The sequence below is a fragment of the Schistocerca gregaria genome, chromosome 5 (assembly GCF_023897955.1).
Source record: "Schistocerca gregaria isolate iqSchGreg1 chromosome 5, iqSchGreg1.2, whole genome shotgun sequence".
Taxonomy (NCBI): Eukaryota; Metazoa; Arthropoda; class Insecta; order Orthoptera; family Acrididae; genus Schistocerca; species Schistocerca gregaria.
The window spans coordinates 350,978,078-351,003,204 of NC_064924.1; the positions used below are offsets into that span (position 1 = coordinate 350,978,078).

Consider the following 25,127-nt stretch of genomic DNA (forward strand, 5'->3'; position numbering starts at 1 on the left):
AATAAATTATTGTGAATACAAATAATGTCCTTCTGCTCTAATGGGAAAATTAAATTTTTACTTGTCTAATATAATAAGCATAAGTTGTTTCAAGTTATGCATCTCTGTATCTGTTATAGTTCCTTGTACATTTAAGTTATTAACCTATTATTTAGTAGTATTGTGGAAAAGTTTCTGTTTGTTTTTGGTGAAGAGAAGTATGGAACAATATTGTGTGTGTGTGTGTGTGTGTGTGTGTGTGTGTGTGTGTGTGTGTGTGTGTGTGATTGTTAGCTCTTTGATGAATTAATAATTAGAGTACTTTTCATTTAATGCTTACTTGATTCAGGATCCAAGGACAAAGGTATGATCAGATTTTCTTTTATTTTATGATTTCTGTATGTTATGCATTTAGTAAACATTCACATAATTTAGATCACTTCCAGTGACTTAAAATCTTGTAAAAGAGATCACAGTAGGCTCAGAAACAATTCAGGAAATTCTGCCACTTGAATCAAGACATTCAAAAAACATTTAATTTAGAATACAATATCTAGCGAAAGGAAGGTTTGCTCGTTTTGCTGCCTGTAAAGATGATGGAGGATCAGTGTACATAGGAGATAGTAAATGATCATAATTAAGACATGTGATGCTGGGATGTATAGAGACTGTTGTTTTCCCTAAGGCTTCTCATTGGTTTGGTAACCAGCTGCCTTGTTGTTGTTGATAGTCTGATGTCAATAGTGCACTTATTATTTACCCTTCCTCCTCCTCATCCTTCTCCCAAGGAAAGAACTGATATTTGCAAAAGGTACTATAGCTTCTTGTAATTTGATAACTGTTGGTAGCATCATCAAGATAGGACATCAAGAAATGAAAAAGATGTGCTAGTCATCGCAAAGAAGCGAAGCAGAAAAATTATACTGAAATGCATCTATAAGATTCCTTCAGCTTGTGAAGGAAGAAATCTCATTGCTGTCATCCACTTACCCTAGATGGCGTGCTATGTATATGATTTTGTTGTCTGACGTAATTACTCCAAAGACGTCAAAGACAATGTTTCATAGATAGACATGACTCAGATTCCTTCATTTCTGTGTCCATAAAATTGTTTTTTTGTTTATCCTTCCAGACAGGACTGCTTTATCTCTGTTCCAATTTTGGTATATGTGGCTGTTAATTGTACTCAGAAATAATCTGATTTCAGCACTGGATCCAGTGATGTCATTTACCTTTTTTACCTAATTGCCTACTAGTTTTATCGAAGTCACTGAATTTTAGAAAAAGTTAAGTTGTAGGATAGTAGCTAATTCAACATAAAAACCACCATCTGTTGTTACTTAATTGAACCTAGCCGAGTCTGTTCCTTCAGCCACAGCCTTCTCCCACTGTCACCTTCACAACCTAACATAGTGCTGTTATTAAAAAGTATGCAGCATATCACTATGACAGAAGCTGAAGAACTTCTCTCCATGCTCTGCAAATTGACCATCTTCAATAAGATTCACAGTTAAGCCATCGATAGTTCTTGTCCAAAAAATACCCAAAAAGATGTTTTATTATTTAGCCTTTCAACCAATCAGCTCTTTGTTTACAGAGAGACATCTTTTACTTCTCTAATGACTATCCCTCTTTTTCTCTTTTTGTTGTCCCTTATTCTGCTAATTGCCCTTCGCAGATTAATATCTTGTGGTAGACTTTCATTTCTATTTATTTTATCCTACAGCCCTGGTTAATTTTATCCTACAGCCCTGGCATCAAAGAAAACCTTCCAAGGTACAGGTCACCTCAGAAACTACTGCAGGAGATTTCTTCTAACAACAAGCTTTTCCAATATGACAATTATGGTCAGCTTATGGAATCAGAGCCCTGCTACACGTTGTTATGAAGCAAATACGTATCACATAGATAGGCAACCAAACTGTCAGATGAGGTCTCAGTAGTTAGAAGTTGCATTCATGCTGCAGTCATATTATTTGTCATATTTAACTTACATACATTGTATCAGAAGGAAAATTCAGTTGAGAAAACTGTAAAATTTCAGACAAAATCAAACAATGGAAACTCCAGGTAGAAATATCAACAATGTAGGAAAAGAAAGATTGCCACTTACCATAAAGAAGACATGTTAAGTTGCAGACAGGTACAATTAAGAAAGGTGAAGGCTATGGCTAAATACTTTATGAGAGTGTCTTTTAATTGTGCCTGTCTACAACTTAATGTGTCATCTTTATGTTAAGTCCAGTACTGCTGATAGACATGTTTAAAACTGAAAAAAAAGAATCCCAGCTTACAGAATTATTAGTTGAGCTGGATTAAGGAAGGTTAGAAGGGAGGAGTAGGTCATTCAGCCTCATGATGAGGTGTACAAATCTTTTCTGAGGACAAGGGGAAACAAAGATGAAGGAGGATGATTCAAAGTCATGATCTCTGTATTACATGAATGTCAATCTCTGATCTCAGAGCATGGATCTTTGGCATGCATTCAGATTCTTGTCATCTGCATAGTCTGCCATGTTGTAACTAGGCAAAAAAAGTTTCCACAACTCTGTATGTTAAAAAGAATTATTTACTTATTTCTGACTTTAAAATTCATGTCATTATGCAATTTGGGATCAGAATTTAAAAAATATTTTCATTTTGGATTCCTGTGACATTTTGTGGCAGCCATATTTTAATTTGACAAGAAACAAAATATGAACAGCTTTGGCCAGCGTGTACACACAGTTTTTATTTGACATCCAGATAGTATATATATCACTGATTAAGAGAGAGTAGGATGTCAACAGTAGTATACTGGTAACCACTGTGCCAGCTTCAGTCCAGAGATGATATGAAGATAGTGAGAAATAATGATGGATAGAGAGGGGGCAGGGGGAGGAGAGAGAGAGAGAGAGAGAGAGAGAGAGAGAAAGAAATGAGAATAGTGCAAGTAAAAACTGAAAAGGAGATTGGGAAGAAAACAAAGAGGGAATGGGGGAATTAGGATTAGGAAAAGAGAAAAGGGGAGGGTATAACGGGAGGAATACAGATAAACAAGGAATAAAGAAAGTAATGGAGTAAATAAATAAATAAACTAGATAAAATAGCAATATAAAACGCCTGGAGGGTTGAATGTTAAAGGAGGCAACGTCCAGGAGGTTTGTGGGATGCAAGGATATGTTGGAGAGAAAATTTTCAACTACAAAGCTCACAGAACTCTCAGAAACTGAATATGATTTGTCTCTAAGATGAGCATTTGTCCATTCATGTATTCAGCTGCTGGCTGGTGGTCATTCCTATAGAAAATGCCATGCAGTTAACATGCATAGTTTCATGTGTTGCTCTGCCTTTTATGTTGTCAGAGCATGCTCACCAACTGGGTAGCCGAAGTGCCCAACACAGGCATTACTTCTATGTTGATTCATATGCTCAGGTATTTTGGTCAGTCATTCTTGTGTAAAGTCCCGTGTAGTGAACACATGAAAAGCAGTAAACAACATACTAGGTTTCACTCTTTGCTCTATGTTAATGGAAAATACCTGAATCATCATTTTTCTAATAACATCACCTGGTTGCCTCTAGTACAGATAAAGTTGAACAACATATGGAAGAAATTAATAATGAAAATTCAAGAAAAACCATGAAAATCAGTTATAGCATGACTTAATGTCTAACCAAGACATGAAAAGACCAGTTGCTAAGTTTTTACACTGACTGAGGAAAAAGGTGAAGCACCCAGAAGGAGAAGAGGAAATGAAATGAAACTTCATGGGTCAAGGGGCCATGTGATTTTATTTCAGTAATCACAAAACCAAGTCAAATTTATAAAGAACATGGCAATATGAGGTCAATTACCACCGAGTTGCACCTCCTCTGCCATGAAACTGTTGTATGCTCTCCTGCAGAAAGCAGGCCCACAATTGTTGTGACTGGTCCTTGATAGACTGGATACTGACACAGTGACAGAGCTAATTTCCAAGCTGATCTGAGATTCTTGCTGGCCATGGGAGTAGCTCACATCATGCAGACAGTACATTGAGACATGTGTCGTGTGTAGATGAGCATTGCCCTGTTGAAAAAGTACACCATGATAATATCACATGAGATATAACACACGAGGCTGGAATGTATTTGTGACCTACTGTTGTGCTGTCGGAGCTCCCTCAGTTCCCACCAATGGTGACCTCACGTCATGCAGTTCTCCACACTCTGATGCCAGGAGTAAGACCACTGTACCTCTTCAAAATGTTGGAAGAATGGGACCTCTTTCTAGGTTACTAGCATACACTTGCTGATGATGGTCATCTGAGATAGTACAGAACCACATTTCATCACTGAACCACTGAACACAATGTGACATCACTCATCAGCAGTCCATGCTTCACAGTCATGGCACCACTCCAAATACAGCTGTTTGTGTTGTGGTGTTAATAGCATCCTACACGTGCATTGATAATTCCCTAGTCTGGCTGACACTAATCTCCAACTAATGGTACGGGATGATACAGAATGTTGCAGGGTGTCCATTACTTATTCTCTGTTTATGAGTAAAGATGTAAAGGGGCTATGATGGGTCTGGCATCCAATATGGCAAGCCTCCTTTGTGGTGGTCAGATATGGTTGACCAGAATCTTTATGACGAGTATGCCTGTCCTCAATTCCCATGCAGTCCAACACTGGGATGCTGTCACATCCAAAGGCATCAGAAATATAGATACTGCATTATTTGACCAGTTGGCCAAGCAGATATCCATGATGGAGCCCCTATTGAGATCTGTCATGTACTAATAACATTGTATCACATGATTATGTGTCACCTCCACTTCCTTCACTGTGATCACTCACCATCTGATGCCATTAATGCCTCTTACATACCCTCCCAGGCCTGGTAATGACACTAAACATGAACAACACTAATGCACTCTGTTAGCCACTCTCTTCTCTTACACAGAGTATTGCAGCTGTAATACTTTATACCTGTGATAGTGTGTACATGTATGAAGTTACATTGACAACTGACAAGGTCTTCTAGATGATTCACTTTTTTCTCATACAGTATATTTAACAGCGGTCACACTAGCTATTTGAATCCACCCATCCAATAATAGTTTTCCTGAACACAGAAAATGGAAACATGCTTGCCAACATATGCTTGCATTCTGCCAAACTCTTAGACTTAACCTTAGTTAACATACAACCCCACCCTTTTATTATATTATTATTATTATATATTGTATAATTATTGTACTTATTAAGTTATTTCCTTTATTCCTTTGTTATCCTTGTCCCCATTTCTTCATCTCACTCTTATTCTCTCCTAGTTTGTTCCATGTCTCCTTTTCAGTTACTAATTAAACTGCTCAAACCACTTCTCATTTCTCTTCATCTATCCATCTCCATCTCATCTCTGGACTGAAACTGGCATAGTGCTTACCAATAAATTATCTTTGATCTCCTTACTTTCTCTGATGGCTCAATTTTCACCTTTCTTTCCCCTCATCTTCAAAATAAGTTGGTCTTCTTCCTTGAGAAAGGAACTAACAGTTTCAAAAGCTAGGATTAGATATTATTTTATTTTATTACTATTTTTTGCACTTTAAAATACAATATAAATGTATGTTGACAGTACTGCAACCTGGAAAATATATATAAGCAATGTGGAAACAAAATTTCTACACATCATCTTAGTGGTAATGTAAGACATCAGTGGTATCCCAAAGCAAACTGCAAAGAGCTTATAGGACCTAAGACTGCATTCTTCACTATGTTGAAAATGACAGGAGACGGTAGTGCTGCACAGCAGAATAATTCATTCAGTTCTTGGGAAACATAGTTAGTTCTAACTGTTATTATCAGTACTACGTAAAAATGAGATAATCAGTAAATAACAAAAATCTAGAAAGGCATAATTATCTAATGGTAGCAGATTAACAGGTCAGAGTTTTTTATTTGCTTTTATCCAGGGTGATTAGTGTAAGTCATAATACCCCTTTTATTTTGTGAATGGTTACAGATATCAAAATGAGGTTTTTGGAAAATGATGGTATGCTAAGAAGCATGTATTTTGGTATGAGGTAAAGTGTCTTTACTCTCATACTTATCGAGATGTTGCAGCAAGTATTTTTTTAAAATAAAAGATGTACGTTTTTCAACTGCATCTGAAACTGCCTGAAAAGAAGAGTACAGTGATATAATGCTTGCTAATATTGAGGCTGAATGTCTTCACAAAAGGAACCAAGAAAAGCAATGTGGCCAGAATCAGTTGCTGTGATGTACACAATGCCAAGCAGAGCTCTCGTGGGAGCCTCCATCATTATATACAGTGAGACAGGCCTAGGCTACTAAGATAAAACTGCTTTTCCTGTAAGACATAGATACAAGGCCATTTATGATTCTTGTATATGGATAAACCCTTTCCATTCCTGCTAAGTTGTCAACTCCAAAACAGAAGTGTTGGTCATTCATACTACATAATGATAAACAGCCCTAGTCAAGGGGAAAAGAGAATTACTGCAATAACTTTCTTAAAGTTGGAAAAAAAAGAAAACGATCTGTTTTTGCTTGGAGATGCGTGAATACTTCTTAAAGGAAACAATCTGCTGTCAGACAAATGTGTCTATAAATACTATTCGAAATTGTAATTATATCAAGTACACTCTAAATAACCCAAACAGCTTATTCAGAATGACTGATGACATATCATTCACAAAACAAAGTATTTTTAAACTTTACTGAAGTATGCATTCAAATTGTTTCCCATCGACTGCAAGCACATTTGCAGCTTCCATTTGAGAGATAGATGAACAGATGAAACTACATTGGATATTATGCTGTTAGATGTTGTGGCAATTAGACAATGCATATTTTCTGGTGTGGTTGGGGTTTCATGAAGTACTGCATCTTTCAGTTCTTCCCACAGAAAGAAATCAAGGAGTCCACTCAGGAGATCTGGCCATTCATTTTATTGCAGCATTCCGACCTGTCCAACAGCCAGAAAACTTTTCATTCAGTATTTGCATTGCAACACAGAGGAGTGAGCTGCCCACCCATCTTGTTTGCAGCCACATACACTCTCGCATATCCAGTGGTACCTCTTTTAGAATAGCAGAATGTTCATAAGAAAGTTTGCAAACATATCTCCATTTGACATCCCTGGAATGAACTAAGGTCCAGTGTGTAATTTCTATGACGCTGCCCCGTAGGTTTACACTTCATGATTATTGTTATTGTATCTGACAAAACCAGCATGATTTTTGAGCTTTCTAGAAGTGCATGTTATGTAAATTTACATTACTATCGTTTGTAAACATTGCTTCATTGGTAAAGAGCACATTTTGGAAAAATGTAGTGTTATCTCTCAAGTGATGAGCAAACTGACAAAATTCTACATGACTTTCAAAACCACATCCTCTGAGTGCCTGACGTAGTGACAGATGATAAAAATGGAATTTACGTCAAAGCAAGATGCGAATGATCCCACATTCCTTTGCAGTATGACTCATGTCACCATTTGCTATCTAAATGTAGTACATCTAAATTGACCTGCCCATAGGTAACACAGTTCTTGATAGTTCTGCAATGCAGACAAGTAAACAATGGAAAGATTTGATACAATATAGCCTGTCACGAGCATGTTTACAGCACAACAGATGATTCTGGCTGACTTTTCTTGTTTGAATTTTAGAATATTTCTTCACTTCTTTTGCAAAGGGTTTCAATCTTAATCTTGACAAGCATTTTATAATTTTACTCATCTTTCAAGAACTTTTGGATACCATTAAAACTGTTGTGTCAGCTACTGTGAGGGTCAACACAGACACAAACAAGAAGGAGAGAAGTTGTGATGGCTGGTGGTACGAATCAAAAATGATCTGTACATTAAACTGTGTAATTAATAGGACACTTAATTTCTAAAAAGAAAAGAAACATAACTTAACTCCTTGTTATGAGGTGGCTTGCTGTGCCTCCTACATGCAAATACTTTACATACTATTACTACTTGCAGAACAATAGGCTAACTATCATCTTCCTATTACTCAGTACTGGTGCTCTCGAAGTCTGTGACCAAGCTCTAGGGACGACCAGCAATGGGCGATTGGTTAAGTCAACATTGACAGGGAGTGCTACACGCTGTCTTCCTGGAGGTGTGGCACTGCCCTCTCTTTCATTGGCACATGGGTCAGCACTTTCTTAATGCCACTTCATGGTACTGCACTGTTCAGTGTGCAGTCGATGCTTTAGGACTGCACAAAAACAAGTGTCTCATTCTACTTAAAAAAGTCAAACTTGTGCCAATATCTCAACTGATACAAGAGTTAAGGCTCTTTATCAGATACCAAAGTACATGCCCATTAGTGTACTATCATTTGCCCAAAACCTCATTTCAGTGCACAGAACCATTCAAAAAATAAAAGGAAGTGTTAAATCTTATGTGACACATCTCCTACATTTCTGTGAATTTGCATCTGTTTGTTAAGTAGGTGTTATTTTCAGCTCTGTTTCATTACAATTTTATTGTGTGCTATGCTTTTTTTTGTAAATGCTTTGGTAACTATGAAATATGTGATTTTTTTTACAGAAAAAACATACAGTTGGTTTCAAATGTCCTACTGGGGCAGCCTGTCGCCATGTCTGGAGATGTGCCATAGAACAGATGCTTTTTTTTACGTAAGTACTAAATTATGATTCGCACACAGTAAAATTTTATCCTTTTTAAAGGCAAAACTTTAAAGACTGAGCAGCACATCCAGACATCTAATAAGAAAAGTACTTGGCATTTAAATATGAACAAATTTCGTGGTCACTTATGAATTGGATGCAGTAAGTTTACACATAGTAACATAATATCTATTTATCCATTATTTGACATACAGAGCTAGATAAAGGCCTTCTGCAGATATCGCCATATGTTATACCTTTCCTCCATGTATTTTATAATGTCATCTACTCACCTCCCATTGGATGGTTACCCAGAACATTTTTTATGTCCTCGAGTTAAAGACAAATTTGTCTTGATCCATCTACTATCCACTCACCTCCACTTGATTTTCATTAAAGCCTTCCATTCCAACCTGCTTCCTGATCCTCTTGTGTCTTTCTGTCTTTGCTAGTAATTCTCAATATACATTTCTCTCTCCCTCACCGAGCAGCCTTTAGTTTTTGAGTGATTTTCATATCTGAAGTCCATGTCTCACTAATTATAAACTTGCCATTTCAGATATCCAAAATTTAAGTTTCAAACATTTTTTAGTTTACTATAAGGACTACAGGTCACTTTTACTCTTGTTTTTGAGTCCATCTAGTTGTGTTCCTCTGCCCTAAATATACACTGCCTGACAAAAAAAAAAAAAAAAAAAAAAATTGAAGCACATAGAAGACATGGTCAGATGTCAGTGTAACTTCATATTTGCGCACACCAACAGCAGGTATATAAATGATTAGAGTTGCAATTCTCTGTGACAGGTAGAAAGGCACCAGAGTGCATTAGTGTTTTTACCAATCCTGATACAAGGGGCCTGAACAGTATAGGGTGTTGAATGATGACTATGAAGGACATGGAGATGCCGCATACTTGTGCAATATAATATTAACAGAATTTGACAGAGTCTGGAAGGGGCTTTATTGTTTATTTCTATTTGCCCAGTTCACAGTATTCAGATTTGAGGGGCATTCAGATGTGACAGTGAACTGATGTTGGATGGCATTAGAACATGAGGGCAGGCATACTCGTTGTCAGCATTCTGGTTGACCGTGTCAGACCACCTTCGCCAAATTGTGCAATAAACACAGTGTAACTACTTCACGTTTGTATCTGCTGTCCAAAAACAAGTAACATACCCCAGGAGCAGTCAGAGCAGGGAATTACTGTTCCCTGCATAGACTACTATCAACACCACAACCCAAGAGGCTGTGGTTAGAGTGGTGCCATAACTAGGAAGCATGGACTGTTAATGAATGGAGTCTCATTGTGTTCAGTGATGAATCACAGTTCTGTACTACCACGGATGACCATCATCAGCATGCATGGCAGCAGTCTGGGGAGAGGTCCTATTTTCCAGTGTTTTGGAGAAGACAGTGGAGTTACTCCTGATGTCAGGATGTAGGAGGCCATTGGGTATGACTTGAGGTCACAGCTGGTAGTGATTGAGGGAACTCTGCTGGCAAAGCAGTTTGTCCAGACTTCTTGTAGCCTCACCTGTTACCTCTCATGCGACAGCATTGTGGCGACATTTTTCACAATGCTCATCGACAAATGGCATATGTCTCTGTGAACTGTCTATGTGGTGTTGGAGCACTCTCATGGCCAGTGGCATCCCTTGATATGTCCCAAAGAGAACATATGTGCAACCAGCTCAGACAGCAGCTCTGTCCCAGTGCCATTATCCAGGACATGAAGGAATGGTTACATCAGTTGTAGGCCATCTAGCCTCGATAGAGGATACTATGGCTTCATGACATTCTTCCCAACCAAATCAGTGCATGCATGCAGGCCAGAATAAGTGCGGTGTCATACTGATAAGTAGCTCATACTGCCAAGTTATTTGTAAATTTGACTTGATTTTGTAATCATTGAAATAGCTTCATATCCTCTTTTAGCCCCCAAAGTTGCATTTTGTTTCTTCCTCCCCTTTGAGGTGCTTCACTTTTTTTCATCAAACAGTGTAAAAACTCATTAACAGATTTGTTGAGTTTATTATTACAGTGGATGGACAAAAAATATGGAAACACCACAAAATTACCATACCTAATACGGTGTTGGAAAACCAATAGCTTTCAAAACAGCTTCCAGTCATCTCATATTGGATAAATACGAGTCATGTATGGTTATCAAGGGAATATTATACCATTCATCCTGCAATATAGTGGCAAGTTTGGATAATGGTGATGGAGGTGGATAGCGATCACACATCCTAGTCTACAAAGTAGATCACAATGAATAAATAATATTGAGATCTGGTGACTGTGGTGGTCAGAGGAGAAGTGACAACTTATCCTTGTGTTCACAAAATCAGTTCTGGATGCTTCAAGCTGTGTGCACAGGAGCTCTGTTGTCTTGGCACACAGCACCACAACTGGGAAAAAAATTGTACCGTTGGAAGGACCCAATCAGCCAAAAATGGCAACATAATCACTGGCAGTAATGTGATCTTGCACAGTAACCATGGGACCCATAGTATCTACATCTACAAGCATATGACTACTCTGCAGTTCACACTTAAGTGCCTGGCAAAGGGTTCTTCGAACCATCTTCACACTATTGCTCCATCTTTTCGCTTTCCAATAGCGCATGGGAAAAATAAATACTCAAATCTTTCTTTACGAGCTCTGATTCCACATATTTTATTATGATGATCATTTCTCCCTTTGGAGGATAGCGACAATAAAATAATTTCACATTCAGAGGAGAAAGTTTGTGGCTGAAATTTTGTGAATAGATCTCACCACAATGAAAAATGTTTTAATGATTGCCATTCCAACTCATTTATCACATCTGTGACACTCTCTCCCCTATCAGTGACAATACAAAATGAGCTGCCCTTCTCTGAGCTTTTTCAGTGTCCTCCATCAATGTTATCTGATAAAAAATCACAGAGCACAACAATACCCTAGCAGAGATGAACAAGCACAGTGTAGGCAGTCTCTTTAGTAGACCCATTGCATCTTCTAAGTGTTCTGACAGTAAAATGTTGTCTTTGGTTTTCCTTCCCCATAACTTTATCTTTGTGATCATTCCAACTTAAGTTAGTTGTAATTGTAATTCCTAGGTATTTAGTGGAAATGACAACCTTTAAATTTGTGTGATTGATCATGTAATCAAAATGAAGTGGATCCTTTTTTTTTTACTTATTTTGATGAACTTACACATTTCCTTATTGAAAGACAACTGCCACTTTTTGCACCATTCAGAATCATGGGAAAGTCGTTTTACAATTAATCTTCCGATGAAAATATGGATACCCAAATCATCACTGAATTGCTGAAATGTTTCACACTTCAGATGCAAACTCAGCCAGAAGTTGAAAACACTGTGAAACAAGACTCATCCAGCCAAACGATTTTTATTCCATTCCTCCATTGTCCAGGTTTTATGGCTGTGGCACCTTTCTTTCCCACTGCATCACTTATGTGTGTTTTTGGAATTCCCCACTTTTGTCAGTGTTGTGTCTGAGCAGATGATGATTTTTCCACTTTCCCTGTACACAGTGTAAATCATCGATACAGTGCTTCTTGAAACATGATACACTTTGGCTCCCTTGGTTATGGAAGCACCCACCACATGAGCGCCAATTTGCCCACATTTAAATTCACTTAGCTCTGACGTAATGCACTCACAATTACGAAGAACACTGTTCTGACCATGACTGACAATTGCTACGTATTGAGGATGCTGCACAGGTAATGTTTGTAGTCAAATACAACAGCGCTACCAGCAGGCTTGGCTGGTGTTTCCATATTTTTGTCCAACCCCTGTAATTTGCACATTTTTCTTTTCGATGTGTTGATTAGATGTTAAGTCATACTACAATTGATTTTCATGCCTCCTTTCAAAATTATGCTTTTAATATCTTCCTTTTGCTGCTGAACTGTATCTGTACTAGGCAAACGGAGCAATGACATCAAAAAAATGAAGGTGACACAGGAACATTCCACTGACACACATTCAATCTGTCCTCCTCCCTTCTCCGCTCCCTTTCCACTAGGGGTGCTGAGAATAGCTTCAGTCACATGGAACTCCTTGCTTAACTTCTTTTTCAATGCTAAATTACTCATTATTCTGAAAGAAGTTCAATGGAAACTGTAATAATAACGTATACTGGGTGGTTATAATTAAACTGACAGTGTTCTGAGTGCTGCAGTGCAGCCTGTATACATTGTATGATGCTGAAACATTACACATGTTCATTAATTAGTGTACTTGTAGAGTATCCAGAAAAAACTAATAGTTCCATTTTCTACCACCAAGTGAAATATAATGCTGTACACAGTCAGAATGCAGTGTGGGTGCAGGAAAAGGAAAGGAACAATCGAACACAAGATAACAGTGGTTCTGGCACATTCATTAGCATATGGACAGAAGTTACAAAACGTGCTCAATGTGGTCCTGACTCAGTAACATACTGCATTCATAACATGGCATGGTCAAAAGTTGCTCACAGATAACATCTTGGACCTACTGATAACAAATAGACCCGAAATTTTCGACTCTGTATGTGCAGAACAGGGAATCAGTGATCATTAGATTAGATTAGATTAGATTAGTTTTTCATTCCATAGATCCAGGTTGAGGAGATCCTCGTGGATGTCACCTTTTTTTTTATTTTTTATTTTTTTTAAGCTGAAATAACAATACTAATAGTATAAATATATACAACACATCATTTGTTTCTATTAAAAAATTCGTCAATGGAATAGAAGGAGTTAGCCACTAGTAAGTCTTTCAGGCTCCTTTTAAACTGATCTCTATTTGTAACTAAATTTTTTATGTTTGCTGGCAAATTATTGAAGATGAGTGTTCCTGAGTAGTGGACGCCTTTTTGAACTAAAGTAAGTGCTTTTAAGTCCTTGTGCAGATCATTTTTGTTCCTGGTATTGTATGTATGAACTGAGATGTTTGTTGGAAAAAGAGGTATATTATTTAGGACAAATTTCATTAAGGAGTAAATCTACTGAGAGGCAGTAGTTAGTATACCCAGTTCTTTGAAGAGGTTTCTACAAGACATCTGTGAGTTTACTCCACAAATAATACGTATTACTCTGAAAACTTTTGTTTGACTTGAAGAGTTACCCCAAAATATTATACCATATGACATTATGGAATGAAAGTAGGCAAAGTATTCAAGCTTTTTCACTTTTATGTCGCCTATGTCTGCTAACACTCGAATTGCAAATACAGATTTGTTAAGGTGTTTCTGCAGTTCTGTGGTGTGCTCCTCCCAACTGAATTTATTATCAAGTTGTAATCCCAGGAATTTAAGACTGTCAACCTCTTCTATCTGCTCTTCTTCGTACTTTATGCATATGCTGGGTGGAAAGCTCTTACAGGTTCTGAATTGCATGTAATGAGTCTTTTCGAAGTTTAATGTCAGTGAGTTGGCTTTAAACCATTTATTAATATCCATGAAAATATCATTAGCAGATCTTTCTAGAACTACACTTGACATACTATTTATTGCAATACTTGTGTCCTCTGCAAACAAAACGAACTCTGCTTCTGGCAGTGTAACTGATGAGAGATCATTAATGTACACAAGAAAAAGCAATGGCCCTAAGATGGATCCTTGTGGGACACCACATGTAATTTCTTCCCATTCTGATGATGGCTGATGACTTAATTCACTAGTCCCTCGCACTGACACCCTTTGTTTCCTGTATGACTTGAACCATTTTGCAGCACTGCCCGTGACACCATAGAATTCTAATTTATTTAAAAGAATGTTGTGGTTTACACAATCGAATCCCTTTGCCAAATCACAGAAAATACCTGCTGCTTGTAACTTGTTATTTAATGAATTAAGTACATTTTCACTGTAGGTGTAAATAGCCTTTTCAATATCAGAACCCTTCAGATATCCAAACTGTGTTCTTGATAATATGTTATTTGTGGTCAGATGGTTGAGAAGCTGCCTGTAGATTATCATAAGGCCGTTGCAGCATCCCTGAATATGGAAGTTAATAGGAATATAAAAAAAGGGAGGAAGGTTTATCTGTTTAGCAAAAGTAATAGAAGGCAGATTTCAGACTACCTAACAGATCAAAACGAAACTTTCTGTTCCGACACTGACAATGTTGAGTGTTTATGGAAAAAGTTCAAGGCAATCGTAAAATACGTTTTAGACAGGTACGTGCTGAGTAAAACTGTGAGGGACGGGGAAAACCCATTGTGGTACAAAAACAAAGTTAGGAAACTACTGCGAAAGCAAAGAGAGCTTCACTCCAAGTTTAAACACAGCCAAAACCTCTCAGACAAACAGAAGCTAAATGATGTCAAAGTTAGCGTACGGAGGGCTATGCGTGAAGCGTTCAGTGAATTCGAAAGTAAAATTCTATGTACCGACTTGACAGAAAATCCTAGGAAGTTCTGGTCTTACGTTAAATCAGTAAGTGGCTCGAAACAGCATATCCAGACACTCCGGGATGCTGATGGCATTGAAACAGAGGATGACACTTGTAAAGCTGAAATACTAAACTTCTATTTCCAAAGCTGTTTCACAGAGGAAGACCACACTGCAGTTCCTTCTCTAAGTCCTCACAAACGAAAAAATGGCTGACATCAAAATAAGTGTCCAAGGAATAGAAAAGCAACTGGAATCACTCAACAGAGGGAAGTCCACTGGACCTGACGGGATACCAATTCAATTCTACACAGAGTACACGAAAGAACTTGCCCCCCCCCCCCCCCTTCTAACAGCCATGTACCACAAGTCTCTAGAGGAATGGAAGGTTCCAAATGATTGGAAAAGAGCACAGGTAGTCCCAGTCTTCAAGAAGGGTCGTCGAGCAGATGCGCAAAACTATAGACCTATATCTCTGACGTCGATCTGTTGTAGAATTTTAGAACATGTTTTTTGCTCGAGTATCATGTCGTTTTTGGAAACCCATAATGTACTCTGTAGGAATCAACATGGATTCCAGAAACAGCGATCGTGTGAGACCCAACTTGCTTTATTTGTTCATGAGACCCAGAAAATATTAGATACAGGCTCCCAGGTAGATGCTATTTTCCTTGACTTCCGGAAGGCATTCGATACAGTTCCGCACTGTTGCCTAATAAACAAAGTAAGAGCCTATGGAATATCAGACCAGCTGTGTGGCTGGATTGAAGAGTTTTTAGCAAACAGAACACAGCATGTTGTTATCAATGGAGAGACGTCTACAGACGTTAAAGTAACCTCTGGCGTGCCACAGGGGAGTGTTATGGGACCATCGCTTTTCACAATATATATAAATGACCTAGTAGATAGTGTCAGAAGTTCCATGCGGCTTTTTGTGGATGATGCTGTAGTATACAGAGAGTTGCAGCATTATAAAACTGTAGCGAAATGCAGGAAGACCTGCAGCGGATAGGCACTTGGTGCAGGGAGTGGCAACTGACCCTTAACATAGACAAATTTAATGTATTGCGAATACATAGAAAGAAGGATCCTTTATTGTATGATTATATGATAGCGGAACAAACACTGGTAGCAGTTACTTCTGTAAAATATCTGGGAGTATGCGTGCGGAACGATTTGAAGTGGAATGATCATGTAAAATTAATTGTTGGTAAGGCGGGTACCAGGTTGAGATTCATTGGGAGAGTCCTTAGAAAATGTAGTCCATCAACAAAGGAGGTGGCTTACAAAACACTCGTTCGACCTCTATTTGAGTATTGCTCATCAGTGTGGGATCCGTACCAGATCAGGTTGACGGAGGAGATAGAGAAGATCCAAAGAAGAGCGGCGCGTTTCGTCACAGGGTTATTTGGTAACCGTGATAGCATTACGGAGATGTTTAACAAACTCAAGTGGCAGACTCTGCAAGAGAGGCGCTCTGCATCGCGGTGTAGTTTGCTCGCCAGGTTTCGAGAGGGTGTGTTTCTGGGTGAGGTATCGAATATATTGCTTCCCCCTACTTATACCTCCCGAGGAGATCACGAATGTAAAATTAGAGAGATTAGAGCACACACGGAGGCTATCAGACAGTCGTTCTTCCCGCGAACCATACGCTACTGGAACAGGAAAGAGAGGTAATGACAGTGGCACGTAAAGTGCTCTCTGCCACACACCGTTGGGTGGCTTGCGGAGTATAAATGTAGATGTAGATGTATCCAGTGTAATCAGAGCGATATCGTCATCATGTGCTATCATTCAGATCAAAAAGGGTCTGAATATATCCCTGATCGACATGATCTTTCAGATATGCTCACAACCAGAAGTCACATGTATTTAGGTTGGGGAATATGGAAGGCCACACACCTTGAAATTGCCTAGAGATGATGAGGTCATTACCAAACATTTCTTGAAGCACATCTTTCACCTGGCAAGCAACATGTTGTGTCGCCCCATCTTGTATGAAAATAGTGATGTGGACACAGTTGCATTCTTGCACAGCTGGAATTATCCTTAGAATGTGTAAGATGTCACTGTACAACTAATAGGCTCATGAGGGTGTCATCCCCTCGAAGAAAAGTGCACTGATGCTGAAGGAGCTTGTGACACAAATAGTTCAAATGGCTCTGAGCACTATGGGACTTAACATCTGAGGTCATCAGTCCCCTAGAACTTAGAACTACTTAAACCCAACTAACCTAACGACATCACACACATCCATGCCCGGGGCAGAATTTGAACCTGCTTGTGATCACGTAAGCTGAGTACAGTGATCACATAAGCTGAGTACAGTGAATGTTCTTGCACAACATGTGGCAGGGTTGAACTCCATATGTGTGACAGTTCTGTGCATTCATGGCACTATGCAGCGTAAAATGTGCTTCATCTGCCCAAAGAACATTCCCTGACGACAAGTTATCCATTTCCATGCATGGAAATTATATTATATCATATCTTGTCGGGATACCAGTGTAAAATGCACTGCAAAATCTTAAAATCTTTGGAGCTGTTGACCAGGGGAGGGAGAATTCCTGTGACATAGTTTGAGCACTGGCTGCAGAATTTGAAGCATTTGCTGCATGATTGGCTATAGCTATACAAGACTCATCAACAACTGCCATGGGAATGGGTTGTCTCCCTCCCCTTGGTGCACTCATCTGTTTCACCAAATTTCTTGATCAAATTCTTGAGCCCATCTCTGTTTCCTCAGAGAAAATATATCTAACTTGTAAACCTACCAATACAATTCACATCATGGCAAGAAATTGCAAATATGACCTATGGAACATGCAAAAAAACTAAACTAACATTATGTCAACCCTATCCATATCTGGTGGATGAAGTTACCACTGTAATCTTAAACAGTTGAATGCTAGATCTCAGGCCTTGCTTAATTTGAAACTTACACCCCTATACATTAGGTTTTTACAGACTACTTAATTACACTGTCCAAAAAACTTAACTTTTTCTCCACCATACTAATCTCATCATGTTTCATTTCATGGTTACAGTCATGGCAGTGCTGAGCAAATGGATGATTTGCTTCATCACTTTAGTCAGGTGTGTCGCTGATATTCCTTGCACCTTTCCATGACAGTTCTAATAGTCTGCTCCAGATAAGATGCCACATTCACATGGAATGGGTTACAAACTCGGGTTTTGCAGACCTAGATTGTTTGTTGATGGGAGTGAAATGCAATGGATACCATGTTTCCATAGGGATCTACCATTCTTTATGGAGATTGGTCCTACATAAGGTGTATAAATGATTCTTGGCTTTCCTTTTTCTTTTTCAGTATCAACCTCTTCTTCAGATGATGTTGATTGTGACTGCAAAGCCCACTCAGTTTGCTAGTCGGAGTACCATTTCCTTCATTCCTTCAGAACGCTATTCATAAATACTGTAACACTTTGTCTGTTAGCCAGCCAGTGTGGCTGAGTGGTTCTAGGCACTACAGTCTGGAACCCTGGGACAGCTACAGCCGCAGGTTCGAATCCTGCCTCGGGCATGGGTGTGTGTGATGTCCTTATATTAGTTAGGTTTAAGTAGTTCTAAGTTCTAGGGGACTGATGACCTCAGAAATTAAGTCCCAGCCCCAGAGCCATTTGAACCCTTTTTTGTCTGTTAGTCTTCAAGCTCTATGGGCCAGAGTCTTCAGCACAGAATTTTTTTGAATGGACTACAAAAAGTTGACCTCTCATCTTTTGAGTTTTGAATGTCAAAGCCTATAGACAGACAGATGTTGCCTACAGATAGGTAGACTTTGATCCTGTGAATAAAACTGAGAGGAAGATGATACCTCTTCTCAGTTTGTCTGGCTTACTGTGTAACGTTATTAAGGTTCTAGACCATGAGCAGCTATGCTGCAATGACTATATGGGTTTCCTTAGGTAAACACAGAAGGCATTACTGTAAGGTCCATAATTAGTAGTTCTGGCACACCTGCATACCAGCTTATAACCTGCCCAAAGAACATTCTTGGGGAGTATGTGGGGAAGTGCAAATATCCCTGTACAAATCATTCCATTTTATAGTCTGGGTAGTCTGTTATCACATATTGTGGTGAACCTATAAATGGAATACTTTGAAGCAAACACTCCAGAATCTGCCATGTTCAAGCCAACACATTTCTATCGATATGCAGATGACATGTATAAGAGATGTCCACCTATCTTCCTTGACACATTAGTTAAGAGAAGATTGGGCATGTCCATGGATCACAGCACAATGACTTCTATCTTCATGCCTCGAGCCATCACCATCCATCACAGAGATATTATATGCTAAAGGCTTTGGTCCATAGAGCTCAAACTCTGTCAGACAATGAAATTCTCACCAAACAATAACAATATTTACAAATACTGTCCAAAAGGAAGATGTGCTTAACAACCAACTTTATGGTGCAGTGTGAGTAAGGAGTCTTTCAAAAGAACAATGTCAGAAAACCCAATAAACAAAGATGGCAGCTTTCAGTACATGCAGGGCTTGGGATTTGACACTCAGTTTATTAAGACTTTTCTAGCCTGCTCATGCATCATGCTAGAAAACAGTGAGAGAATTTGTGTGTCACAGAGAAACAGTGTGGACATTTGACAGCTGGATCAGTCATCAAAATATTGTGCTTTCATTCATTTGTTGTGTTACATACATCCATTCATTTGTTGTGTTACACAGATTCCACTGGGGAGAACCTTTAGGGACATGGAATGAGTCAAGGTACACACAAACAAAAGAGAAGAAATCAGCAGAAAATGAAATCAACAGTTCTACTGAAAACCCTGAAGTACACCACTAATTAATCACACCAAGAAAATCTGAGATATGACAGTTGTTTTTATAAGCCCCCCCCCCCTCCTCCCACGACCAATCGACAGGTGTGGCACAGTGGTTAGCACAATGGGCTCGCACTCTGGAGGACGACAATGGTTCAAACCCGTGTACGGCCATTCTGATTTAGGCTTTCCGTGATTTCCCTAAATCACTTTAGGCAAATGCCGAGATGGTTCCTTCGAAAGGACATGGCCAATTTCCTTCCCCATTCTTTCCTAATCCAATGGGATTGATGACCTTGCTGTTTGGTCCCCTCCCTCAAATCAACCAACCCCCCCCCCCCCCTCCCACACACACACACACACAAATATATACGAATTGTACATTTAGTATTGGAGGGCAGTGTGGAGGGTAAAAATCATAGAGGGAGACCAAGAGATGAATACACTAAGCAGATTCAGAAGGATGTAGGTTGCAGTAGGTACTGGGAGATGAAGAAGCTTCCACAGGATAGAGTAGCATGGAGAGCTGCATCGAACCAGTCTCAGGACTGAAGACAGCAACAACAACAACAACAACAACATTTATAATTGAAATGAATTCAGCAGATCGCTTCTGAAATTTTCTGTGTTACAGATAATGTCAAATCGCAGATGTTTCAAACTGTAATGCTAGCTCTGAAAAGTGTGTTTCAAAGAGCATTCGATAGTTACTTTAAATTGTGTGTCAAATAACACCAACCAAAAAATTTTAGTTTTGTTCTGTAACTGGCATGAAAATAAGCTAATCTTTATGTTTTCGGGTGTGCTGATAATGAAAATTTTAATGAAAATTCTCTCATTTTGAAGTTATGATAACTTTATTTTCTTGCTTGTACAAACTTATCCATGTATTTACCTTGATGTTGTCCTTCGGAGGAAGGTCACTGAAGGCGCAACCGCTTTGACTGGAGTTTGTAGTTTTCTGCTGGTGATTCCTTGATTAGTGTCTAGCAGTAATCATCTAACTTTGATACACTTCACTTTTCTTGGTATCTCATTTCAATGTCCAAAATTTATTGATGAAAGTGTTCCCCATGCACATCTGTAACAGCGCCACAGTTGTCAGGAAAGTCCAAGTGGGAATCTTGGAAATGTAACTTGAAGGACATGTTGCACCCTAGTGCATTGAAGAAGTGCAGAAGATTTCCCACAAGACCCTTATAGTTTTCTGCCCTCTTATTTCCATAGTTTTCTGCCCCCGAATTTACTATAAAGTTTGTTGACACTTGAACAAAGGCATCCCAAGCTAAATTTTCATCACCTTTCAGAATCGTGTTGAAATCCTCACCTTTGTGCAGTTTGCATATCTGGGGACCCATGCAAATCCCCTCTTTTATCTTTGCATCACTAAGATATGGAAAATTCTTGTGCAAGTAGAGAAATGTTCCTGTAGTTTTGTCCATTACCTCACAAAGTTTTTCATTAGGCCCAATTTTATATGAAGAGCAGAGAGAATTATATTCTTGGATTCAACAAGTGCTTTGTGCATAACAATGTGAGACCCTGGTTCACATGACTGATGCTTAGGCCAATTTTTCTTATTATAATGAAGTACTTTGGCGTGGCTATCCCAGAGGCACAGAAGCAGCAGATTTCATGTAGCCGTGCTGTAGCACAAGCAATATAAATCTGCCATTTAAAATTGTCAAATTAAATTTCAATAACAATTTTTCATGTTATCATATGGTTCTTTCATGTAAGGTGCATAGCCAATTGGAATTGACGGTAACATGTTGCCATTATGCAGGAGCAAACACTTGAGACAACCTCTGGAGAAGTTGATGAACAACCCTCACTGGTCTCTTTTATAGTCAATGCCCTTAGCTGCATTAGTCCCTGTACATCACAAGAAAATATCAAGTTCTTTTCATGTTTGAAAAATGGAAGGTGTGGCATATAACAGTTACGGAAAGCAGTCACATTTACCGTTTTATCAAGATACTTCCACTGCTGTAGTCTTGTCATCAACAGTTCAGCTTTACCTATATTACTAGATCATTAAGTCCACAATGTGTTGTTTGGGGAATCTCTGTACACTCATCATCACACACAAAATCAGGATCTTTCAAAGAACTAGTTTCATTACCACCCTTGTCACTACCACAGTCAGGTGGGATAGGAACACGCAGTCCATCTGTGTGAGGCACTGGTTGCATGGCCAACACTATAATAGGATATGTCAAGGAAGACTTTTTCTTCTTGGAAATACCATGTATCAAAGGAGTTTTCATACAAAAGTAACAATCATCCACATGGTTTGATAGTTCTCACTAGGTCCTGGGTATAGCAAAGCTCATGCAAGATCTTTTACAATTCTGCTATGAATGAAGACTCAACACATGGGATTTTCAATTTACAGTGTGGTCCTTTGGTACTGACCGGGCCAAATATGTCATGAAATAAGTGTCAAATGAAAAAACTACAAAGAACAAAACTCGTCTAGCTTGAAGGGGGAAACCAGATGGCATTATGGTTGGCCCACTAGATGGCGCTGCCATAGGCCAAACACATATCAACTGCGTTTTTTTCAAATAGGAATCCCCATTTTTTATTACATATTCATGTAGTACGTAAAGAAATATGAATGTTTTAGTTGGACCACTTTCTTCGCATTGTGATAGATGGCGTTGTAATAGGCACAAGCGTATAAGTACGTGGTATCACGTAACATTCCGCCAGTGCACACAGTATTTGCTTCGTGATACATTACCCGTGTTAAAATGGACCGTTTACCAATTGCGGAAAAGGTCAATATCATATTAATCTATGGCTATTGTGATCAAAATGCCCAATGGGCGTGTGCTATGTATGCTGCTCAGTATCCTGGACAATATCATCCAAGTGCCCAGACTGTTCGCCAGATAGTTACATTATTTAAGGAAACAGGAAGTGTTCAGCTACATGTGAAACATCAACCAGGATCTGCAAGAAATGGTGATGCCCAAGTAGGTGTTTTAGCCACTGTCGCCACAAATAAATGCACATCAGTAGCTTACAAATTGAGTGGGAATCGGGAATCTCAAAAACATCGGTGTTGAGAATGCTACATCAACATCGGTTGCACCCGTACCATATTTCTATGCACCAGGAATTGCATAGTGATGACTTTCAACGTCTTGTACAGTTCTTCCACTGGCACAAGAGAAATTACGGGACAATGACAGATTTTCTGCACCCATTCTATTTAGCGACGAAGCATCATTCACCAACAGCGGTAAAGTGAACCAGCATAATATGCACTATTGGGTAACAGAAACTCCACGATGGCTGCGACAAGTGGAACATCAGTGACCTTGGTGGGTTAATGTATGGTGCGGCTTTGTGGGAGAAAGGATAATTGGCCCACATTTTATTAATGGCAATCTAAATGGTGCAATGTATGCTGATTTCCTACGTAATGTTCTACCGATGTTACTACAAGATGTTTCACTGCATGACAGAATGGTGATGTGCTCCCAGCATGATGGATGTCTGGCACATAACTCGCGTGCGGTTGAAGCAGTACCGAATAGCATATTTCATGACAGGTAGATTGGTCGTCAGTGCATTGTCAATGCATGTGCAAACATTACGGAAAGTGGACTACTCACTGTTGAGAGGAATGTCGTTACACGTATTGCCAAATGCATTGAGGTTGACGGGCATCATTTTGAGCATTTATTGCATTAATGTGGTATTTACAGGTAATCACGCTGTAACAGCATGGTTTCTCAGAAAAGATAAGTTCACAAAGGTACATGTATCACATTGCAACAACCGAAATAAAATGTTCGAAAGTACCTACATTCTGTACTTTAATTTAAAAAACCTACCTGTTACCAACTGTTTGTCTAAAATTGTGAGCCATCATGTTTGCGACTATTACAGCACCATCTATCACAAAGCGAAAAAAAGTGGTCCTCCTAAAACATTCATATTTCTTTACGTACTACAAGAATACGTAATAAAAACACGGGGTTCCTATATATATTTAAAAAAAATGCAATTGATATTCGTTTGACCTCTGGCAGCGCCATCTGGTGGGCCAACCATAGCGCCATCAGGTTTCCCCCTTCAAGCTAGACAAGCTTCATTCTTTGTAGTTTTTTCATTTGACACTTATTTCGTGAGATATTTGGCCTGGTCACGACCAATGGACCACCTTGTATATTATAAACCCATGTCCTGATCCCTGATTTCACAACGAAAGTACACTTTGTACACCTTCCTAATATACTGTGTTATTGGCCTCCTTTGCGATTTGAATGTAGACTGCTTGCAAATGTAGTAAAAATTGACAGCACTGTTTATGCATTTGTGAGGTGTATTGAATCACAGGAATTACATTAACCACACACACTAACTACACTTTAGTAACACATTCTTGCAGCACATGAACAGATTACAGTTTGTAAAGGACTGAAACTTTGCTTAAATAAAACATGCCTTGCTCCTCCTACTTCTTGCCCTTTCCCTTGTTGCTACAAGCCCGGCTATAAATAGCAACAAAATAAACACAGCTATGGCTGCCTAAAACTTCATAATTCTGTTACGATCAGTGGGATTTCGAAACCTGTATGAGAAGGGATTGGCCATGATAACAAAATATAATTAGATGCATCCCTCTTTAACTTAGAAACAAGAGCTAATTAAAGTTGCTCATTGTCAAGCTAATTAAAGTTGCTCATTGTCATTTTCATAGTCAATATGATAGATATAGTTAACATTTATTTAATCCCAGTTACATTTTCATTGTTGGCTCATGTAATTTCACTCATAATTTCAAACAATGGAAAACCCAGGATGGAATGTAACAATATTGTGAAAAGGAAAGTTGCTACTCAGCATACAGTGGAGATGCTGAGTCACAGATTGTTGTTGTTGTGGTCTTCAGTCCTGAGACTGGTTTGATGGAGCTCTCCATGCTACTCTATCCTGTGCAAGCTTCTTCATCTCCCAGTACTTACTGCAACCCTCATCCTTCTGAATCTGTTTAGTGTATTCATCTCTTGGTCTCCCTCTACGATTTTTACCTTCCACGCTGCCCCCCAATACTAAATTGGTGATCCCTTGATGCCTCAGAACATGTCCTACAAACCGATCCCTTCTTCTGGTCAAGTTGTGCCACAAAATTCTCTTCTCCCCAATCCTATTCAATACTTCCTCATTAGTTATGTGATCTACCCATCTAATCTTCAGCATTCTTCTGTAGCACCACATTTCAAAAGCTTCTATTCTCTTCTTGTCCAAACTATTTATCATCCATATTTCACTTCCATACATGGC

The 25,127-nt window shown here is 38.9% G+C and overlaps 1 protein-coding gene across 3 annotated transcripts in view; it reads left to right on the forward strand.

Annotated features, from left to right (window-relative positions):
• Window positions 1–25,127, forward strand: part of LOC126272028 (FERM domain-containing protein 5) — a 1,188,777-nt gene that overhangs the window by 1,122,444 nt on the left and 41,206 nt on the right. For all 3 annotated transcript variants that reach the window (XM_049974531.1, XM_049974532.1, XM_049974533.1), the window contains exon 7: window positions 8,540–8,628. In XM_049974531.1, the coding sequence (XP_049830488.1) occupies window positions 8,540–8,628 (89 nt within the window). The remainder of the gene's footprint in view (window positions 1–8,539; window positions 8,629–25,127) is intronic.